Here is a 13,195-nt window from a genome sequence, read left to right as displayed (position 1 = left end):
GGTTAGAACTTTGTCCAAATTTCGAGTTTTTAATGCCTTTTCATGCTCATTGGACTTGAAAGTTTTGTAGTCTTTACTGGTGTCATTACAAATCTATGTTAGAAGTTAGTTTGACATTTTTAAGTACCCTAAATAGTAAAATTTTGATGAAAACAACGGCTATCATCCTAGCAGACTAGAAAATAAGAAAATCAATAAAAAAAATGTAAATTTTAATGTTTCCATTTATTAAAGTCTGTCAATCTGTTAATGAACATCAAGAAAATAATAAGCATACTTGTGTGAAAAAAGATTATCTGAAATTTGCAAAAATTTCACTCGTTTTGCATGTGTTTTTCACATATATTATTTTTTAGTTTTTGTTGCGACCCATCTACTTGTAAACTCCTACCCGGAGCTAAATGCGACGTGGGACTATGCTGCATTGGGTGTCAGTACACCTCTGCTGATACTGAGTGCAGAGGAACCGAAGGCAACGAATGCGATTTTCCAGAGTATTGTACTGGCCTATCTGCTGACGTAAGAGATTTAATTATTACATTCAATTTATGGTAAAGTTATATTTGCTAAAAAGTTCATGTTATGTAGATTACTTCAGTACTTGATCTCATTTATGGTCGACGTGTTTCTTTTGTGGATTTTCATATTAAGGATTTTAAGTTTTGTGAAGTCTCTACATTGTTAAAGCTTTTGTAGAGAGTTTGCTTTGTTGAACCATAGAGAAATAAAACAAAGTAACTTCAGCGGGTTTAACATGATGTATTACATACACAAATATAACATAATTAAAATAAACTCAAACGTTTTCGACACGTACATGTGTCCTCATCAGGAATTACATATCTGCAATATAAATAAAATGAAAATTGTAAGGTAAATTTGACTTACAATTTGTATTTTATTTATATTGCAGATATGTAATTCCTGATGAGGACACATGTACGTGTCGAAAACGTTTGAGTTTATTTTAATTATGTTATATTTGTGTATGTAATACATCATGTTAAACCCGCTGAAGTTACTTTGTTTTATTTCTCTATCTCTACATTGTGTATTACTATCATACGATCAGTTGTTTTACATCCAGAACCTACAAACTTAACGTAATATTATCAAGACTGAACAGTTTTGTGAAGAAGTGTTTTGGCGTGTTGTAAGTTAAGTGTTGTTGTTTCATGTGTATTTCTAAAGTAATGAAGCCGTTGTTTGCGTTTATTAAAAGTTAGTTTTGGCTGGTCCATGAACGTGTAGACAGCTTGATAATTTAGGACGTGTATCAAAACAGTATGATGATGATTATTTTCCTGATCTGATACAGACGTTGGCAATCATGGTCTTCCAAACTTCTCTGTCATTTGTCATTCTTATAAAATCGTTCATTTTAACTCTTGTGTTTGTGGCCCATTGATTCAAACTGTTTAACAGTATAGTATACAGTATAAAAACAGTATAATGTAATTTAATGTATGATGTAATTTAATGTATAATGTAACAGTATGATGTAATTTAATGCTGTTAGATGAACAGGCTTTTCTATGAACTTCATGTCCTGAAACATGTCATATGAATATTTATTTTCTTTCTTTTTTTTTCAGCACAAAATAAAGAAAAAAGCTACGGTTGTAGATAATAATAATAATCAATAAATTCGTGGCATTGTACACTTTCTACAATCCTTTTTTCAATTCAAAATTAAACATTTTTGTTATTGCATTAGTGCCCCGAGGACATGCATTTAAAAAATGGGATTCCTTGCCAAAATGCTACGGCTTACTGCATAAAAGGATTTTGTTATACCCACGATTTCCAGTGTCAGAAAATGTGGGGACCGAGTGAGTGGTCACATGGTTTTATAGATATAATTTGCATTTCTATCTTTTTCTTAAAAACTTCAACGTAGATAGCAAATCCAATTCACGTACATTACTCAGCCGGGGTTTTATAGGAAAAAACGTTTTTTTGTGTACGAAAAAAAACGGGTTTAATGGGAAAAACGTGTTTTATTAGGTAAAATTAGCCAAACACCTATCCATTTGAAAAATTATCTGAGATGATCAACTTAAAACCGAACAGATCTGAAATCGGACCCATGATTACAAAGGATGTTGCAATACGAATGCCAACTTATTTCAATGAGAGGACTGATTCGTGACTAATACGGTTGAGCTTTTGGGTTTCTGTACAAAATTCCACAGATTGTGTAGGTTACTTTTGCTGATTTGATTCGTTCGGGATATTTTATCTTTGGGGCTACCTTGTGGTTTAAATCGATTTTCCAACTACTGTAACCGAAAATATACAGTATAGCCTGCTTAAAATTCTGAGTCATGATGATAATTAATAATATTATAACTATTAATAAATAAAAACGATGTCAATTTTTTAAATTAGCGTTTGTATTGCGGCAACATTTTGGCTTATCCAAGCCCATTAACTTGAAGTACTTGTGACATGGTAAAGTAAGCTTTAAAAATTTAGTTTATTGCCAACTAAAACCTTTTTGAAATTTTACTCATTTTGATGAAAAACCAAAGGCTTACTCATGTCATCTTGTGCGTAGCTGCCAAAGGAACTCCAGTTTGCTATCGTTTAAATCAGTTGGGAGATCGGAATGGCAATTGCGGCCAAGTCGGAGGAGTGTTTTTGCGGTGCAATCGAGAGTGAGTTGTTCTGCTCAATGATTTATGTTGCCACATTTGGTAGAATTCTCCTGAAACAGTGAAAGTCTATTCTTGCTTCAACTTCTTGTCTAGAGTTGGAACAGTTACACAGTTTTCATTTCAATGACATTGCTTTGAAATTTTTTAATTACAATTACTTTCAAATGTCAGAAATTACACGTTTCAATTACAAAAATTAAACGTTTCAACATATATGTTCATCGATGATTTTTTTCACTTTGATTTTATCAAAAACAAGTAGAATTGCATTAGATAAAGATTAGGTTGCAATGTAAAAGTCCTTTTTAAACCTCAACTCGCGGCTCAACAGAAGCCTACTGACATCGTGCGTGCAATTTATCAAACGTAGCCTAATTGTAATTTGGACCTAAGTTTTTTGCAATTACAATTACACTCAACAAATGTCTCAATTGCAATTGTAATTAAAACAACTCTGGTATGACGTAGTAGCAGTCATGTTATTTCACTTAGGTGTTGTTACCATTGGGTTGGCTTAACATCAAATCTTTTGAAATTATAACTGAAATTTCATCTCGACAATTAGATATAGCATTAATCGATGATGTGTTATGCGGTATGGGGGTCTGGTCAACATACATAAGATGCTGGTTCAGCAAAGCCACATTAAAACTCTCATTGCCATCAATGCTATTAAAGCGTCCAAATGCCAAAGCGGTTTGGTTTTACTGAGTCTTTTCGGGTAGCTGTAGTCATGACGTCACTCGAAGTTTCTTTAGTTGCCTTTAGTTAGTTTATAACTCTAACCCAAGATCATACTGCAATTTTGTTTTAATATCAGTAATTATCCTTGCAAAGAAAGTTGTGTAAAGCATATCCAATAACCGGTCACTTCGAAAACCGCATGACCATAGCGATCAACATACACAGGCCTTGGCAACGTGTGCACCTACAAGTAGAATGATGACTGGAGGCCGATGTAATTTCGATTTGGACTCGTTAAATGTACATTTTTTCTCTTTGAAATTATAGTTGTTAGAAACAAATTGCTGATTACTTTACTGAATCTCAAATCGCTGCAAAACTCCTGTTTTTACTTTAAAAACAATAACACGGTTTCCTTTTATCAGTGTTGCCAGATTCTCAACCGATTTCCACCAGCACAAGTGCCAAAATTCAATTCAATATTTGCGTGGTAACAATAGCACAATGGTTGTTCAAAATCACTTAACTATATACAAATACTATCTTTTTCAACTGCTACTCAGGCTTATCAAATTCTACAAACGGTTCTAAGTGCTACTATGTGTTGCAGATCGCCCTCCAGTCAAATTTAAAGCTTGCATGTTGTCATAGTCTGTGTATAAAGATATCCGTTTGCATGATAAAAATTTCGCATATTGACTTTTATTTGCAATGTAAAAATGACGGCAGCCAGCACCTGTTGAAGCTGATGCTTGCCTATAAAAAGCGAAGGTTTCTAATGACTGTCGAAACTTTAAAAGTTATATGCAATGAAACTTTATACATGAATATTGAATAGGCATTTTAAATATTGAGGAAAAGTTTAATATTTTCGTAGTTGTCTAAGCAGAATATATTTGATATTCAGATGTTCATGTGTGTGTTGTCGCCATTGTGGCATTTGTCAAAAGTTATTCTTTTTCTGTTTTTAGAAACCTGTTGTGTGGAAAACTGATGTGTACTAGGGGAGCTGACCGCCCATTGAGATTCGATATTGAAAGTGTTCTCTTTACCAATCTAATAATAGCTAGCGGTGTGTATCAATGCAAGACACCCCTGTCAGTTATCGGGGTCACTAACAACCGTTTTCTCGTTGAAACAGGCGCACAATGTGGTCCAAACAAGGTAAACGTAATTTCTTGAACTTTTCCTGAAGTACGTTGTCACAGTTCGCTCTATGTCTTATACACATAAAGAGACTTTGGAAAGATTAATAATGTAATTTATTGGGATATCAAACGTTGAACATTCAATTAAATGTCAAACAGTTCTACTTTCGAGATTGTTGATTGCTTTCAAAAATACAGCAAACTTTTTCGTTGACTTCAAAATAGATATATGCTACCACTTGCAATAGCAACTTTACAAAGGTCAATCTTCCACTTTTACCAACTATTGAATATCAGCTAGAACTCTACATTCGTCTTCTGCATATTTTTCATTACGACTTCTCAACTTCTAATACACAACTCTCAAAATCATACTCAAATCACGCGGCTATTTGCACAGCTAGTTTGCTTTGACCAGAAGCTTCCAGAAACAATGGTAATATTACATCACAAGAAAACTCATTCTCTGGTCAACAAGTCAAATACGTTTCGAGAATCGCACGAACGCAAAATCTTCTAGAAGCAAGTTTCGCAATAAAAATGGCGTAATTAAAGGTTAGCCTACTTTAGGGCAATAACGCCTCGTAAGAATGGCACAATAATCTAACACACTTGCTCAAAGAACATATAATGTAGCCTGCCATGGGGCAACGCATATCGATTGTAACATACCTGTCCTATAGAAAGCATGGCGTTTGTTATTATATTGTTTTTTTTTTTACGTTTTTGTGATGTACTTGTAATGCCAACTCTTCAGCAACTTGATAACTTGCAGATTTGCTCGCAAGGTGGTTGCTTTCGCTTGAAGCCTAACAATTGCTCATCAGTTTCTTGTAATGGAAATGGAGTAAGTTGTGGTTGTGAGACTTTTCATTCCTTGTCTGTCTACTTACGGTTTTCTTTTTAACTTGATTGGTTTAAAAAAAAGTAAGTTAACAAGTGGAAAATAAACACCACTTGTCGTTTGAACCACCTGTTACTGACATTTCACCGGTTCCTATTTTAAAACACTCCCAACAGCAAAATTGTTATTTTACATTGATTCAACGTCTGCAGACATTGAATCAATGTAAAACAGCATAATTTGCTGTCTGGGACCGCACCAGCAGCATGAACACACAAAATGTTCTTTTTATTTTTCACTTTAGTTTAAAATTATTTAAAGTATTCATTAACTAACTTGCTAAATATACTTACTTTTTGTAAGTTTGTAATAAAACTTTAAAATGAAATCCTATTTGTCATATTTCATCAAAAAATCATGTTCGAGGTCTCAGAAAAAGTTTTTTCTTTGGATGCAAAGTACGATTTTTGTTTCACAACATACAGATTTTATAGTGCCACAGGATGTCTATTGAAGTGCAATTATATTTCATGTTGAACTTTATAGCACGTTTGTTTCAACTTGCCACATAGAAAATCAACCTTTTTACCTTGATTCAACGTCTGTAAAAATGTATAATGTTTAAACAATGTTGATTTGCTGTGTGGGTTGTTTTGTAACAAACGCTCATAGTTTGAGTTGCTATGACGCGTGGAATTGGCTTGTATTAACTCAATAGAGTTTGCACAGCAGTAAAAAGACTTGAGATCTCAAAGCAGCCGCCATCCGACATACAGTGTTATAGTTTTCTCTATCAGTTTCAATGCATGCAACATTGCAACAAGTTTAATTCAGAGTTGCTTGAAAGTGAATTATTGTGATAAACAATACTGGTAAATTTGCAATGTGGTGATCAACTCTTCAAATGTTACAGAAGTGCGACAATTTGGACAATTGTCACTGTGATGCTGGATTTTCCCCACCTGACTGCAAAGTACAAAGCAACCGAAGTAGCATTGGCAACGAAAATGGAAACAAAACAACTGCTGTATACAGTCAAGATGGTTCAGGCAACACAACTGATGTATTTATTCCAGGTGATACCAACAATACAACTAATGCGTTTCTTGAAGATGCTACACACGACACAACTCATTCAGTAATTGAAGCTGCTACACACGACACAACTCATACAGTAATTGAAGATGCTACACACGACACAACTCATACAGTAATTGAAGCTGCTACACACGACACAACTCATACAGTAATTGAAGATGCTGCATACGACACAACTCATACAGTAATTTAAGCTGCTACACACGACAAAACTCATAGAGTAATTGAAGCTGCTACAAACGACACAATTCATACATTCATTGAAGATAGTACTGTACAAGTAATAAAACTGATATGTTTACTGAAGATAGTCGTAACAATATGACTGATGTGTTTATTGAAGACGTTACAGACAACACAACTGATGTGTTCAGCGAAGATTTTACAGACAACACAACTGATGTGTTCAGTGAAGATACTGAAGACGATGAGAGTACATCGGGTGCTTTTGGTAAGTGGTGTTCAGCATGGATAAAGCCAGTAAGAATTTTAAAAATTGTCTTAATTCTTGTATCAGCTTTGTTTAATATTCTAAAAGCAAAATTTTATAATTCATCAAACACTTACAATATTTTGTGTTGTCAGATTGGCGGCGGCTCACCATTACATCTGTATCAGTCATTGTAGCACTTCCAATTGTAGCTGCAGTCGTCCTATTAACATATCCCAAACTGAAAGCCTGGAAAAACAAAAGGTAAAAGTTATGTTGAAATAAAGGTTAGAAACACTTTTGCTATGTAGATCAATCAATAAAATGGAAATTACAAAGGTCTTCAACATTATGATAAATAACAATTCTGCGAAGGACACGTTTTCTAATTGCTGAGCGCAGATGGGATGCTAGAAGTTAGTTTCTGGTACTGGAAAGCTTTTATGGCTCTTAATTCCGGTTTCAGTTTTGTTTTTTTACTAATGAGTTTTTTTTCTAGTAATAATTAACCCAACGCTACATATATTTTCAAAACACTTTTCCGATTTAACTTAAGTCGTCTTCTTTCCTTGTCATGGTGGCCCTTTCAATAGGGAATTGCACAACAAAATACACCAATCAATCAACTCATTACAATGTTGTATTTGCCAAGACGGGCAGGTTTTGAAATTTTCAGTAAAAACAGGCTATCTCTGATATTTATTTACTTTTAAATTTAAAGAAACTTGACTGTAACGATATCAGTAAACCTCAATTTGTTATCGACGAACTTTTCTATCAGTAACTTCTCAAAACGAAGCTAAGCTAAAACACAGAATTTGGCATAATCTTTGTACAAGAAAATAATAAATTCAAAAAAAGTTTGAGTGATTTCGGCTTTCATGTCGTCTTCATAAAACGTCACCAGAGCTCAGTTCTTGAAGAATTTCCATGTTTAAAAAATATACATATACAATATTAAGTCTAAAGACCAATGGCGTCTAGGTAGGTCGCATCGGTAATTCAATTAGATGAGTAAACTTAAACTTTGACCTCCTGTATAGGGTTCAATACAACATTACAAGTTTTATAAAACAAAAACAACTTCCGTTTTTTTGTAACTGTAAGCTATGACAAGATGTTTAAATGTTGACTAGATACATCTATTGGTACTGTGGTCTAGTCACATGAAGAACACAAGAAATCTCTCAATAGCTGCCTGGTGGTACATGGTCTCATTCTGCATTACGAGTTTTGTTAATTTGAAATCCAATGGTTTTTGAAGCTGTTTTGTTGCTAGTAAATTTTACTATTTAATTGTTGTATTGTTTTCTTAGAGCCATCGAGGATCTGAATGTCAAATCCTTAATGAGGAACGATACTTCTTCTTCATCTGCATCATTTATGACAGCTATTTCCACTTTTTCTTTTGCCAAGTTTAGTTCCGCCATTCTGAAGAAGGTTGATTCTTAACTACAATTTAACCGGTTCAGTGTCCAAGTGGTTATCGCATTCGGTTGTGGAGCTGGTAGATCTGAGATCGATTGCAGGTCGGGTTAAACCAAAGACTTTAAAATTGGTACAAATTGTATCCTTTCTTGCATAACGCAGTGAGAATAAGTCGCGTAATAATGTGATGACATGGTAAACTTGATATGAAAAGTAAAAATCAGCCTTGTCGCTAATATACCTTAGCTGTTGTAGAGTTACAATTAATAAAAATATAACATTTTTATTGTTATTAGCTGCAACTTTGTAACACTGTGTACTGTGGAATGCTTATTACCGTTATAGAGAAATTTTGAAATGGAGATACTTGAAATTGATAAGTAAAAACAAAAATAGTTGCAAGCCTACAGTTGAGTATTAAAGATGAGCATTGGAAACAATGTTTTGTATGCTTGTGAAATATCAGTTACTCGACGAAATCTAAGAAATTAGTGGTTTGCACATGAGTAGGCCTACCTAACGAATCTTCAAAAGATTTAAAATGTATAGCGCTGTGGATTTAGTCATTGTTATTAGAGATCAAAAAGGAATGCGTTTTCAGACCCTTATTAATTTACTGCTAAATTGAAGCAGGAATGAAAACCTTGCGAACAGGTCCCCTTTTTCAACGTACCTTTGACCTTTCAATTCACCAAAGAATGGAAGTTTCTTGAGAACAGCCAGTTAAGTGTTATTTTCGGTATATAAATGTATTATAAACTCTGTGGATGATATCAAACAAAGTCACCCCACACTTCCTACAATTTTTGCTATGTGACCGAAACTTAGCATCGGTTACATGAAGGAGCTCTCTCGCCGTCAGGCGCACAATTTAGCGTACGCGCTCATGCAATAGCAATTGAAACACTTGTCGTTGCTGCAAGCACGAAGCTCACCAGCAACATCGTCCGTGAAAAACAAGATGAGAATGTAAAGAGAAATAAACCAAACAGCAGAATACAAGAATCCATCTTTGACTTCACCGCGTTTTGCAAAGGCACATTATGTAGACCTATCAGAGAGAACAGTTGCTTCCACACCAATAGGCGAAGTCGTTGGTTGTGACAAGTTAAAATGACTTCTGGCTTCCAATTGGATCCAAGACATTGAAAAGACCAAATGGCTTCTCATTGTTGGACTTTCATCAAATCATTTTAGGCTTACCCCTATGTATCAGGGATTCAAATGTTCTTATTTTTTTCTGCAGACGATTGAGAAAATCAAATTCATTGTACACTGTGATGATTGAATTGTATACCTTCGAAATTCAATGTAACTTACTATGCGAAGTTTTGTGACGACATTTTTAGAAGCAGTATTTCACCTTAACTTTTATTTAAAATATGATGCAGATATGTGGTCTGCTATCCCTCATATTGAGATTTTTAACTGACCAGTTTGGACTATCATATTCGTTGTGGAAGCGTTTGTTCTGTTCTTTTTGTAATAAGTGCACCTTTACGTCATTCAGTGTTCACTATGTGACGTTGAATTATATACGTCAGTTGCGTTTTGCTTCGCCCGAGGAAGTTATTGCTGGTATGCAAAGTATTAATATTGTCGTTTCTTTTCAGAAGTTTTGCTTAATGATTAAGTCTTGAGTAGTGAACTTTTATAATTGTAATTTCATTGTATTTACAATGAAGTGATCGAGCGTGGTTTTGTCACATTGGGAACATCTGCCATGGAAGCTGTATCACTTGAAAACTCTCATTATAAAAGACTTACAAGTCTTGGTGGGTAAGCTGACCGAGAATCCTGAAAAAAGTTGGTAGCATAAAGCTATATCTTGACCATTGAAATAGTCTTTGAAATACAAACAAACCGACTGTGTAATGTGAAGATCAAAACTATATAGCCAGCGCGTGTGCATCCAGGCCCGGATTTAGGGGGGGGGGGGGGGGGGGGCAGGTGCCCCGGGCCCCCAACTTTTGAAGGGCCCCCCTACGTGAAAAAAATGTGATTTTGTGTTATTTTTTCTTCCTTTCAGCCTTTGAAGTTTTTGCAAAATGCTGTGCAGTGCTGGATTGATGCTACTGTAGACGCAGAGGTGGGTTTTCGCGCCGTAGGCGCAAAATTTTTTTTTACAGGGGGCCCCCCGATCTAAAAGTGCCCCGGGCCCCCCATCAGCTAAATCCGGCCCTGTGTGCATCTGCGCATATTTTAAACAAATAAACGTTTTGACCAAAATTTGTTTGCTATTATTTTAAAACTAAAGTATTACGTACGGCTTTGTTTTCGATTCGAAACACTTGAATGAAACCTAAAACACACTACATCTCCAAACGCTCATAGTTGCCTTGTGCCATTCAGGCTACTACTGTGTCAGGAATTATGAATTTTGCAGACCTGAAAATGTTCAAAAGAAAGAACAAAACTTCTTATTTGTAGACTACCATTGTTTATTTATTGGCCTTCTGATACCACTGTTTTTTTTTTTCTGTAACAGCATAATCGTGTGGGCTTACGAGTAGTGGATTGTAAAGAAATGGCAGATTTTAACTTTACCTTAGTCCAATTACCAGCAAAAAAGTGACAAGTTAGGATTTACCTGCATGCAATAACATCTGTTTTGGGATCAGACATTTTAATTTTGTTTTATGGACAAAACGAAAAAAAAACAAGCAATATGAGTCAAACATTTTGAAAACTATCTCATCAAGCAGATTTGTACAATTGGAGACGCAGCGACCGCGACAACGACGATGGCAATCAACAACCACAAGGGTTTCGAAATGGGTTTCAAAACTGCTAGCACGTGCATGACTGCACCTGCGAGGTTCTTCGCATTGGATTTTTAGCACAATTTCGAGAATAGAAGAAACGAAGTAAACTAATGGATTTTTGGTTGTAAGTTATCCTCAAAATCAATTATGACAAGAGAATGCAAACTTTATTAACTTTCTTCACAATGTAGATATTAACAACCTGTGTTAGCCTTATGCTGCGAGTTCGCTGTGGTAATAGGGAATTGTACCAGCTTGCGAAACACAGTTTCCTAGTCATGTGCCTAGTCTAGTTTATTCTAGTCTGTGCCTATAGCCTGGTTTATTAATTTTGATAAAATTTGTAAAGGCTACAAAGTTTTACGTACAAACACTTAAATTTGTTAAATTGTTTTAGTAAGGTTAAAACCTAACCGTCTGCTTTTGTATTTTCAGAATCACCGAGTCTCAAATATCAAACCCTTGGTCACAAATTAAATCATTCATGATCACTAAGGCAAGTTTTTGCAACTTTTGCAACTTTTTTTTACAGCTTCCAACAGCTTCCGAAATACTCAGAATTTTTATAATACGATGTTTTAAGCTGTTTTCAGGAATTTTATATTGCAACTTTTTGCAACTTTTTTGTTTTTTACATGCAACTTTTTACTGCAACTTTTATGAATATTTTGCAACATGTAAAGTGTGACTTAAAAAACATGCTACAAAACTATTTCAAGCATAGTTCTAATTTCTTTATTTGCATAACAAAGAGCTATGTGACGGATTAACTGCGTCTCAATGTTATCTATGACGCAACAGGTGGCTTGCAATGCAGAAGTTGCACAACCTTAGCCAAGAACAGCACTTGCCAATCTCGATTAGAAGTGAAAGTATGACTTGGCTTTTGGCCAAGCCCACACAAAAGTAAATAGATCATGTCTAGTCTTTCCAGGTCAAGTGTTGTTGTATAGCTTAGTTAGTTAAACTGTGTGCTTATGAAAGAGCATTAGTTATCTTGCAAGTAAGAAACAATAACCATAATATCTATTAAGATGACAGTGTTTGGAATAGAGCAGTCAGTAAAATCGACTTTAGATTACCGCTACCTTAAGTTGCTCTGCGAGCTGTTAGTAATTGACAAAGAATAACTTTTGATCTTTAGATACATTGTTTAAAAGAATTCGTGGATAATAGAATTGGTAAAATTTATACAAGAATGCCAAAAGAAGCACAATCGTCACTTTCCAAAGTGCGAGCCTATGTAGCACGCTACCCTGCGGAATTCATGGTTACTGCTCGTGGAGAACTATTCTGTACGCTATGCTCTACAACTGTGTCGCATGACAGGAAATCTTCGGCAGACAAACATCGTCAGAGTACAAAGCACCACAAAAGTCTGTCATCAACATCGCAGCAACGACAGCAGCCACTAAACATACCAACAACTAGTTTTGACTGGAATGACTATGTTGGCAAAGTGACAGGTGCTTTCCTTTCAGCAGATATTCCCCTCTACAAACTTAACAATCCTGATCTGCAGGCCCTGTTCAAATATCTTGGTCAAAAAGCTCCATCCGAGTCAGCATGCCGAAAGCGAATCGATGATATGGGGAAATGGGAAGTTGATCGAATTTGCAAAATTCTCTCAGATAAGGTCATCTTCATAGTCGTGGATGAAGCCGATTTTTCAGGATGCAAATATGTAAACACCCTAGTGGGAGATATAGAAGAGCCAGAAACAACTTATCTGTTGCATTGTAAAATTATTGATGCTTCACCAAATCAGCAAACTGTTATTCATGCCGTAGATGATGCAATTCGCACCCTCCAAACAGACAGAAACAATTTTGTTTTATTGCTCACAGATGCCGCAAGGTACATGACAGCAGCAGGTCGTGTTCTTAAACAAATGTATCCCAGGCTCTTTCACATAACCTGTGTGGCTCATGCTTTGCATAACGCAGCTGAACGAATCCGTGCTATCTACGAGGATGTTGACAAGCTAATTGCCGCAGTAAAAGCTTCAGTGGTGAAAAATAAAGATCGAAGAGGAAAGTTTTCAGCAATCAACAGTCCCCCGCAACCTGTAGTCACCAGATGGGGAAGTTGGCTGAAGGCAGCAGAATACTATGCCAAAAACTTTCCGCAAGTTCTTG

At 35.4% G+C, this 13,195-nt stretch overlaps 1 protein-coding gene across 6 annotated transcripts in view; it reads left to right on the top strand.

Annotated features, from left to right (window-relative positions):
• Positions 1–9,907, top strand: part of LOC145787645 (zinc metalloproteinase-disintegrin-like batroxstatin-1) — a 28,443-nt gene extending 18,536 nt beyond the window's left edge. For 4 of the 6 annotated variants that reach the window (XM_082599427.1, XM_082599428.1, XM_082599430.1 and 1 more), the window contains 9 exons: positions 357–519; positions 1,718–1,832; positions 2,561–2,660; positions 4,316–4,508; positions 5,268–5,339; positions 6,250–6,412; positions 6,778–6,885; positions 7,020–7,128; positions 8,181–9,907. In XM_082599427.1, coding sequence (XP_082455553.1) covers positions 357–519; positions 1,718–1,832; positions 2,561–2,660; positions 4,316–4,508; positions 5,268–5,339; positions 6,250–6,412; positions 6,778–6,885; positions 7,020–7,128; positions 8,181–8,316 — 1,159 coding nt within the window. In that variant the 3' untranslated portion in view covers positions 8,317–9,907. The remainder of the gene's footprint in view (positions 1–356; positions 520–1,717; positions 1,833–2,560; positions 2,661–4,315; positions 4,509–5,267; positions 5,340–6,249; positions 6,413–6,777; positions 6,886–7,019; positions 7,129–8,180) is intronic. The other 2 variants (XR_014291422.1, XR_014291421.1) reach the window with 2 other exon arrangements.
• Positions 9,908–13,195: the final 3,288 nt, after the last annotated feature.

This window comes from Aplidium turbinatum, chromosome 18 (genome assembly GCF_918807975.1).
Source record: "Aplidium turbinatum chromosome 18, kaAplTurb1.1, whole genome shotgun sequence".
Classification (NCBI taxonomy): Eukaryota; Metazoa; Chordata; class Ascidiacea; order Aplousobranchia; family Polyclinidae; genus Aplidium; species Aplidium turbinatum.
This window is presented reverse-complemented; position numbering and strand designations above follow the sequence as displayed.